Consider the following 10,100-nt stretch of genomic DNA (forward strand, 5'->3'; position numbering starts at 1 on the left):
TACTGATTAAGTAGATTGGCAGATCACTTGCCTAGTTTACATGAGGTCCCATATTCAGTGCTCAGACATACACACACACACACACACACACACACACACACACAAGTGTATTTAATGTACTGTGGTAATGGGACTGTGTGAGAGTTGCGCCTAAAGTGAGTGTCACTAGCTTGGGAAAAGGACCAAGGGTGGTTTCTACAGAGTGTGCATTGGCTTCACACCGTAGAGAACCATGGGCTATGCCATTGAGTGTCAAAGACTTTGTGCAACTCTGTAGACAGAGGTTTGAAGTTCTCAAGTATAAATTATACAATTCTACAAAGTATTCCTCCAGGAAGATTAACATTAACAGAGTAATTTTGTTGTTTGTGGTATATGTATCTAGTTTTTTTTTTACTATGAACAGATAAAAAATGTGTGGGTTTTCCATATGTCTAGGCTGAAGTTTTTGTTACCATTTTCTAATTATAAAACCAAACTTCTAAAGATTTCTTTTATTGTATGCATATGAGTGTTCTGCTGCATGTACACCTGTATTCCAAAGGAATGCATGGTGCTTGCAGAGGTCAACTGAGGGCACCCGATGTCCTGGAACTGGTTGTGGGCCATCATGTGGGTGCTGAGAACCCTGGTCCTCCGCAAGCCTAGAAAGTGCTCTGAACTGCTGAGCCTTCGCTCTAGTACCCAAACTAAACCTTTTACCTTCTCAAAATTACTCATTAAAAATTTCATCCATTCACTCCGTGGTGCTGGAGCTGGAGCCCAGGCCCTGCAAGTTTGAGGCAAATGGTCCATACGAGCCATGGCCCTCACCTGCAGTGCCTGACACTCTGGCTGTAAAAAGCAGTTCAACCCCTCGAGCTCAGTCATCTGCCATCACCACAGCACCCTGCACACAGTCAGCCTCTCCCCACCACAGCATCCTGCATACAGTCAGCCTCTCCCCACCACAGCATCCTGCATACAATCAGCGTCTCCCCACCACAGCATCCTACATACAGTCAGCATCTCTCCACCACAGCATCCTGCACACAGTCAGCCTCTCCCCAGCCCACTTAGTCTCTTTCTCGATGTTTCTCTGTTTTGGACACCTCACACAGGTGGAATCATGCGTCTGACCTTTGTGAGTGACACCTGCCACCCAGGACAATACAATATCCTTAAGGTTTCCCCATGGTGTCACACTGAAGAATTTCTTTTTTTCTTTTTGAAACCCATTATCCGGTCCCAGGTTGATCCTCAGTTTTGATCCTCCTGCCTCTGCCTTCCAAGGGCTAGGATAACAGATGACCACACCAGCTTCACTGTCTCCCTTTTCAAAAGTGTGTGACATTGATACACACGTTCCGTGTTGTGTGATTCAGGGTTCTGGGTTTTAATCCTTCCCAGGACCCTGCCTGACCTGTGTTCTTAGGTTTCTTTTAGTAGAGTTCAAATTTCCAAGAGATTTCCCGAATATACCACCCTTAAAAAAAACAAACCAAAAGTCTATGCTTGTTCTATTTTGGAGCCTTAATCTTCCCACTTAATATCTCCCAGGGCCCCCTCTGTTGCTAAACTTACTGCCATCTTCAAGTTCATTTAAGTGGTTATTTTTTTTGAAATGAAGGTATTTTAAAGTCAAATTTTAGTACCACATCATCTGATTTTAAAATTAGAAATAAACACACATCCAGGCTTGCATGCTCACGGCTCTCCCTGGAAGCTCATTTAAGGACAGCAGATTTATGTCAAGGTTGGAGACGCACTGACAGGAGTACCCTTGTACTACTGAGAATGGAGAAATGTAAGGTTACTGTTATCATTTTCAGTGCTTATTAAATTATAGAGCCTGCCCAACAGTGAATGATCTTATTGCCACGGAACATCATACTTACTACCACTGAGCCACTGAACTGTTCACTTAAAGATCATCAAGGCCAGAGACTTTTATGTTACAAGTATTTCATCACAATAAAAATAAGAGGATTAAAAAATTAAGAGCATTATCTGATTTTATCAAACATACTCTGTGTCATTCTGAGTCTGTGGGTTGTTAAATTTTGCTTTCTACTAACGAAAATATGAATTCACACAAAATGATCCTAGGATGAGCCTTCCTGGAATTAAAGAGTTAACTTCCTGTCTCCATGGCTAGTCTGAATGACAGCAGGTGGGAGGACAAGACAGTTTATCATAGGTTGGACTACTGAGCACTCCATAGAATTGCCTAGCCCAAAACTCTCTCAGGGGCTAAGCTGAGGGACATCATATCCAGACCCCAGGCTTCCTGTAGACGCTGCTCAAGGACCTGTCTACATTGCTGACTGGAGTTTGCAGGTCTCAGGTTGCACACCCATTGCTCTGTCCTTTTGTCTAGTGCTATGGACTCATTGTTTGTAGACACAGCATCATTTGTACATCCTGGCAAGATGATGAACCACGGCATCTCAGTGACCTACCTGGGGTGCCACGGCACAGCTGACTCACGCAGGAAGGCTGCTCCAGAGACTCACACCCATCCCTCCTTCCCCCGTCCTGGATGCTGTTCTGGGGTCTCACCTTCAATCTTGGTCTTGAAGTGAGGATACTTGTTGAGGAGCTCCACCTGCTTCTTCCAGTCAAACTCGTTCCTCCAGTAGGACACCACTTTCTTCAGGTAGTTGGAGTTGAAGCCATAGTGGAAGCGGCTGCCCTCCAAAGGTGGGGATGCCCGGAACCTATCTATCCTCTGGTGTAAGTCCTGCAGTGAAGAAGCCAGGGTGAGTGCCAGAGACAGGAGAGGGCTTGTGTGCACAACTCAGAGTAAACCCTGCAGCCATAGATGGTCACCATGGAGAAGCCACACAGGGGACCCATGTAGGTCACTGCATCCTAGAGGGGCTAATGGGTTCTCTCCTGCAGCCTTCAGATTCCCCCTTTCATCTATCTCTGTTTTGGTAGAATGGGGTGGGGGGCATTCAGGGAGAGAATGGAAGGCTTTGCACATGCCACATATGATGCCTTCTCTCTCTGAGCGTGAACAACACTCACTTAATTCACCAAACCACTTAGAGTCATGGAAAAGGCAAACGTTGTAAATAGCAAGATGGTACAGAAGATGCAAGGGTTCCACTTTCTCCCAGTAACAAGGGACTGACATAGATGATCCTTGCAGGAGCAGAGAGGCCAAGGACACAGGTGACCCCTGCAGAAGCAGAGATGCTATGGACACAGGTGACCCCTGCAGGAGCAGAGAGGCCAAGGACACAGGTGATCCTGCAGGAGCAGAGAGGTCACGGGCACAGCTGACCCCTGCAGGAGCAGAGAGGCCGTGGACACAGGTGACCCCTGCAGGAGCAGAGATGCTGTAGACACAGGTGACCTCTGCAGGAACAGAGAGTCCAAGGACACAGGTGACACCTGCAGGATCAGAGAGATTGTGGACACAGGTGACCCCTGCAGGAGCAATAATTATTGTATTTCTTTTTCCCCCACACCCTTTTACAGACACATATGCTATTCACGGGGCAGTTAATGAACAGGTGTCAGCCTACATTGCCCTTGAGCCATGGTGTTCCTGCCCTTGGTGTTCAGCATCAAATGATCCTAACCACAGATGAAATGGCCTGTCCAGGGCACGGGCTCCAAACATGCTGGATGCAGATAAAAGTTCAGCATTCCAGCCTAGGGACGTGACCATGGCCTCATGGAGGGGCTCAGTGTCATTATTCACAGAGGTTTTCATGTCCCTTGGCCTCCCTCAAACAGATTTGGAAACCTTAGGCTCCATCCAGGCTTAATCCTCAGGGCTCAGCTTCCACCCTCAGCAGCCAGGGCGAGGCATGTCCCACCCATGACCTCAGCTGCTTGCCCTTGGCTTCAGTACAGACTCTGCTCTCAATCCCTTCCTCCTGAGAACTTCTGTGACCTTCCGTTAGTGCCCCAGTGACATTAATCTTCCCTGATGTGTGGGTCACTGTATCTCGTGATGCATTACCTTCTCATGTGTGGATGCCAAGTTCTGAGCTTGTGTGAGAGAAGGGTCTCTGATTTACCAGCTCTCCGCAGAGCACCTGGCCACAGTAGCTGCCCAAGGATCACAGGGTGAAGGAAAGGATGGGCCAAGTAAGGTCTGATCCCTTGGGATCCCGATTGATTGGCCCCCTCAGGGGACTTCTTTTTCCCTTCTCCTACCCACCAGCCCCTCCTTTCTGACTCCAGCTCAGTGTGGAAAGGCTAGGGCCCTGACATTTGCAATCCTCAGTCTGTGCTCTCCAGCTCCAGCGACCCTCTGCTGTACTTTTCTCAGCTTCAGGGCCCACTTTTGAGAGATGCCACAACAGGTGACAATGGGCAGCCTTGGTATAGGGATATGATGAGCCCAGGGGTGGTGAACACACAGTAGGAGCTTTCCCAAGGCTGACCCTGTGGTCTCTATGCTACCGCTCTAGGAGTGCCACTCCCCTCTGTAGCTGGGACTTCCACATCAGCCCAGGGACATCTGCTCACTCTGTCCCTTAAACTGCACCAGCCTCAAGTGGGCTGATGGAGAAGTCGGGGGATAGGAGCTTTTTTCAGTCTGTTGTGCACACAGTGGTTCTACAAGCAGCTTCCTGGGCCTTGTGTTGGGAAGAAGTAGCTAGAGAAATGGGGTTAGTAAGGAGGAAGTTACTTTTGAGAGCAAAATGCACGTGCCCTCAGGGAGAAGAGTGGCCAGGGAAACCTCAGAATGGTCCACTTGCAAAGCTCCATCCTCAACCATGTCCCCACTCTGGTCTCAGGGGAACACAGGAGGACCGCCCCTTTGGTTTCTGTCTTGCCTGAGATGGGTGTCTCACCTTGATCTCCTCATCCGATGTTTCCACTTTGAAGGGCCGGATGCTCTCATCTTCTTTGGCTGATGGCTTTGACCCTGGGCCCCACCACCCATCTTCAAGTGGTAAGGTCTCCTCCTTGTCCCGGGAGACAAACCAGTAGATGGCAAAGCCTAGCACGGAAGCCAGGACAAGTTCCAGCAACATGACTCCTGGGAGATGAGAGGACACATCAGCAAGAGGGACAACCTGGCCTGGTGCCTGGCTCTCTAGGGATGCCAGTTATCAGAAAGGCTCTTCCCTGCCCATTCCCAAATGTGAGGGTTAATCTCAGCTGTCAACCTGATGGGAGTCAGAGCCCCTTAGGACACAAGCCAGCAGTTGTGACTGTGACGGTGCCTCCAGAGGCGCTGACCTGAGGTGGGAAGAGACACCAGGAATCTGGTTGGTGCCTTTCCAAGTGCTAGAGCCCCGGGCTGAATAAAAGAAGAAAGATCTGAGCTCCAGCATTCATCTCTCTCTCTCTCTCTCTCTCTGCCTGTGGATACAATGTGACCAGTCACCTCCAGCTCCTCAGAGGAAGTGCCTGCCCTGCCATGATGGACTCTCTCCTCAATCTCAGAGCAAACAAATATTCCATCCATTAATTAGCTCCTCGCATGTATTTTGTCACACCAACCAGCAAATACCTAACGCACGACCCACTCCTGGACGTATTCACATTTGCCTTGTGAGAAAAAGTCAATGTGTGGTCAGAATGAAAATGGCGTTTCTTGTGTCAGACCCACAAGAAACGCTATGAGCAATGGATTGTTCTACATGACTGACAGCCACTGGGCAAGGAGCCTCTGCCATGCCCTAAGTTTGCATTAGTGGCTGCCACAAAAGCACTTCTGCAGGACAACAGTTTGGCCAAAGTCTTCCGCCTCATTCTGAATCCAATGTCCTCATTAATCACAGTGGCCAAAGTTACTGTTTCAAAGTAACCGATGTTCTGCATCTTTGTTTTAAATTTATCTATTGTTAGTATTATTCATATTCTGGTCACTGGGAAATAACCCCTGATCTCAAGTATTATTGGTGAGGTCTATACCATGGCCAAGTTACACTGCCAGTTTCATACCCCTTACTTTTTACAAAAATCTTTAGTTAAGATTTATTTTATTTGTATAAGTACACTGTAGCTGTCTTCCGACACACCAGAAGAGGGTATCCCATTATGGATGGCTGTGAACCACCATGTGGTTGCTGGGAATTGAACTCAGGACCTCTGGAAGAGCAGTCAGTACTCTTAACCACTGAGTCATCTCTCCAGTCCCCATATGCCTTACTTTTGCTTTTAAACAACTCCCTTTGTTTCCATCTTTTCTAATGTGGGCGTAATTTAATGGGCTGTGTATTCTCTTATGTTTTTGGTTGTGAGTCTAACTAATAACAGCTGAGCCATTTCTCTAGCCCTTCTCGGTGTATTCTGTCTGCCTCGCCCCGCTGTTCCTCAATCAATAGTAACACTCGGAGAAACACTGGTTCTTGTTTTGTTTTTAATGGTGTTTGAGATGGAGGTTGGCAATAGCATCCAGGCTGGCCGAGAACCCCAGCCATCCTCCTGCCTTCGGCTTCCTAGGACCCAGGAGTATAGGTATGGCTCATCATGTCTGGCCAATAATTTTCTTATTTAGGCCAACAATGCTAAAGATATGCAATATAAAAATCTGCACAATGTTAGAGAGACAAGCTCAGTCAATTCTGCTAGGTAGTGAGAACCGCCCACCTGCTAGGAACTGGCTCAGCAGTGCTGGGTGGGGGCTGTGGAGGCTGCATTTGGAGACTTGGGGCTTCTGAGGGGCCTTCTGCTCCTGAGGCTGCTCAGGAGGCCCTCTCTATACCCCAATGTGTGAAAAGGGGGGTACAGTCTATGTGTGGTCCTGGGAGGAGGGCTCTTTATGGGGCACAAGGAAAGTGGGAGGTCAAAGGTCCTGGGACCCTGAGTCCAGCTGAGAGTGGGACAATGCCAGGGAGCTCACCCTCAGCTATGCCTGTCATCTCTGGGTATTTTAAATAGTTTTATTGAAAGAGGATACACGTACCCTACCGTGTGCCCATTTCAAGTGTACAGTTCAATTAGGCAACCATCGGCACAGTTGATGTTAGGATACTGTCATCCCAACAAAGAGAAACCTTACACCCTGAACATGTCGCTTCTCTCATCCCCAACCTATCCTGGGTCCTCCGTAACCACATCTCCAGTTTCTGTGGCATGCCCTATTACGTTTCAGAAAATCCACGCTGTACTTTGATACCCTTAAGTCTGAATCTTTTGTCTTTTCTCTCAGGAGGAAGAAAGAAGAGCCAGGTCTCTGCAAACCAATACCAGAGAGATCCCAGCCCAGCATTGTGGCCTGGCTCCCCAGCTCAGGCTCCTCAACTTCCATCCTCCTAGGACAGTGGTCAGCTTGGCAGGAATATGAGCCTATGCTTGGAGCAAGGGAAGGGACGTTTCAGTGGTCATTCTATAGTCAGGACCAGTCTGGGGTGACAGAGCAGAGAGAGGAATCTCAAGGCAGGAAAAAACCTGTTAGAAAAATACCTGTGCTAGCAGGGCAGTGGTGGCACATGCCTTTCATCCCAGCACTTGGGAGGCAGAGGCAGGCAGATTTCTGAGTTCGAGGGCAGCCTGGTCTACAGAGTGAGTTCCAGAACAGCCAGGGCTATACAGAGAAATGCTGTCTCCAAAAAAAAAAAAAAAAAAAAAAAGAGAAAAAAAAAAGAAAAAAAGAAAAGAGAAAACAGAAAAACACCTGTGCACACTCCACTTGCTAAAATCAGATGGCCAGGGACTCCATCAGTGTTTGTAGAGGCCCCAGGTTTATTCCTGCAGAAAGCTGCCCATTTAAGCGAAGAACTGCCCCACTATAATGCCATTTCCAGTGATACCAAGCCACACAGAAATCCAGCTGTGGGGCTTCCACAGAGATGTGGGGTGATGGGTGGGGGTACCTACACCCTGATGTGGAAGGAATCTCAAGTGGAAACTGCTTCTGTCTGGCAGAGACCCAACTGATCTGCCCCGACCTATCATCAGTCCCGGAGCCACCTCTGTGTCTTCCTCCATACCCATCCATGACCAGGAACTGGCGCCACCCAGATATAACCTCACCCGTGGCCAGCCCCTCTGACCAGTGTCCCACATCGGACACTGCCACAGATCCCAAGAGAGGCAACCTAAGCATCATCAGCCAACGTCACTGGGACACTGAGATCGCAGTACAGCCCTCCATGAAAGCCATGCCCTGTGAATGAGGTCTTCAACTTCTTTACCATCCCCCGCTTTGGGCTGTAAAGGTCTGCGAGGCTCAAAATCTCTGTGAGAATGTTTCCCGAGAGTCTGGGTGCCAGAGAGAAAGCTTTGCCCAACCTAGTGAGAGGATACTGGGGTGTGTGCGTGTGTGTTCGTGTGTGTGTGTGTGTGTGTGTGTGTGTGTGGTGTACATTCCATCATTCCATTCCCAGGCCCCCAAACCAAAGCTTTTGTCTCTCAATCTTAGGCTCTCTCAGCCCTTGTCGTCAGATCCCTGATCCGTCAGGCTGTGAGACCAGCTTGAGTAAAACGAGTTAGAGATGGCTGAGGATGAATTCAAACAGGGACTTCTGAATTCAAACAGGGACTTTGAATTTTTTTTTTTTCATTTCTAGAAACTCTCTGTCCCTACTATAAACTCCTGCTCTTTGAAAAGATGGAATACTGTCACCTGTTGCCCCAGGGCCACCAATTTTGTATGATGTCACCATGAGAGTTACAAGCAGAGTCAAGTAGGAAAGCTACCCAACCTGCTCAGAGAACTTGACAATCAACCCTACCTGTCCGCAGCAGGGAGGCCCGAAGTGTCCCTGTTGTTTTCTCTGGGAACAGAAGTGCCTGCTTTTCCTTTTCTGGGCAGAATTATTCCAGCATGCTCTGCTGTTCACCAGGGCTACAGGTAGGCTCCGTGGTCCCTTTCAGCCCAACTTTTTATAATTTCATAGCCGCGATGACTCAGCTGATCTACTGTGTGCACAGAGCAGTTATCACCTGGACTTCAGACAGCAAACTGAACCACAGTGACAGTGACAGTGACCCAGAGGCTCAGTGCTGAGGGTTCAGAGCTGGAGCCCCATATCAAAAAAATCAGAATCCAGGCAAAAGGGCGTTCGGATGACTCATGTCGGGTTTGCTCCAGTGCCCACCCCTTAGCAGGATTTGTTTACCCATGGGTGACTGCCGCCTGAAAGTGTAAGCAGACACTTTAGAAGTAATTCTTAGTTTAAAACTGTGTGCTGGAGTGGCAAGAAGGCTCAGCGAGCAAAGGCACTTACTGCTAAGCCTGATGGGCTCTATTTGATCTTGGGGATCCACATGGTGGATGGAAAGCTGACTCTGGAAAGTTCTTTTTTTTTCCTCTTCATATTCTCTCCCTCCCTCAAAAGACTCGAAGCAAACAACAAAACCCCAAAGCTGTGATCATAAATGGTGGCATCTCCCTCTGCCCTGCTCCATCCTGCCCAGACTGTAAATGATTCTATTGTTCAATGTATCTATGATGTATACAATAGGTATCCATTAGTTATATAGGGGCACCCTTCTGATCACAATAGTGAGCTTAAATTCAAGTAACCCTATGTCACTTAGTAACGGCATCTAGGTGGTGTCTTGGAAAGTATCGTTCTCTAAAAAGCTCAAGAATACAGTGGAGGCACAAAGCAACAGAGCTAGAGAGTAACTTAAAGGCTTTGTTTCTTAGAATAATCCAGGTAGGAGACTAGAAGGATTATCCACTCTGTAAAATGGTGTTATACTTTGCTCAAGTCTAAGTCAATGGGCCTGGGAGTCACTGGGCCTCAGACTACAAAGCAGGACTGGCTGCCATGTCTCATTTTGCCCCACCTGACCACCACTCATTACTTAAGAACAGGTAAGAAAGGTGTGCAGAAAGGTGATTTCTGACTAGCCTCAAGTAGCCTCTGGCATTGTCCTGCTGCAGGCTGGGTTTGCTGCATTTGCCAGTCAACAGTACAGGCAAATCCACTATTCATGGACCTTTAAAAACCAACCAACCAACCAACCAACCAACCAACCAACCCCAACACTTACTTAAGGTAAGAATCAGAAAAGGTAAATGCCTAGTGCCATGCTTGTGAGGATTACAATTCATGGCCGAAGAATGCATCTCTGTCGCTGTGCATGCTAGATGTCCCCTCTCCAGCTTGCTGCCTCAGTATGTGTTTAACAGTCTGAAACTTACATACCAGCCCTGGGACCCAAGAACACGGACAACCACAAGCCCAGGT

General features: G+C 48.1%; 1 protein-coding gene across 1 annotated transcript in view; it reads right to left on the reverse strand.

Annotated features, from left to right (window-relative positions):
• The window catches only part of Ephx1 (epoxide hydrolase 1), a 45,967-nt gene that overhangs the window by 25,452 nt on the left and 10,415 nt on the right, over window positions 1–10,100 (reverse strand). The window contains exons 2-3 of the mRNA XM_031379382.1: window positions 4,800–4,987; window positions 2,542–2,722 (exon numbers count right to left, since the gene is read on the reverse strand). Coding sequence (XP_031235242.1) covers window positions 2,542–2,722; window positions 4,800–4,982 — 364 coding nt within the window. The 5' untranslated portion in view covers window positions 4,983–4,987. The remainder of the gene's footprint in view (window positions 1–2,541; window positions 2,723–4,799; window positions 4,988–10,100) is intronic.

Source organism: Mastomys coucha, unplaced genomic scaffold (genome assembly GCF_008632895.1).
Source record: "Mastomys coucha isolate ucsf_1 unplaced genomic scaffold, UCSF_Mcou_1 pScaffold1, whole genome shotgun sequence".
In the NCBI taxonomy this organism is placed as follows: domain Eukaryota; kingdom Metazoa; phylum Chordata; class Mammalia; order Rodentia; family Muridae; genus Mastomys; species Mastomys coucha.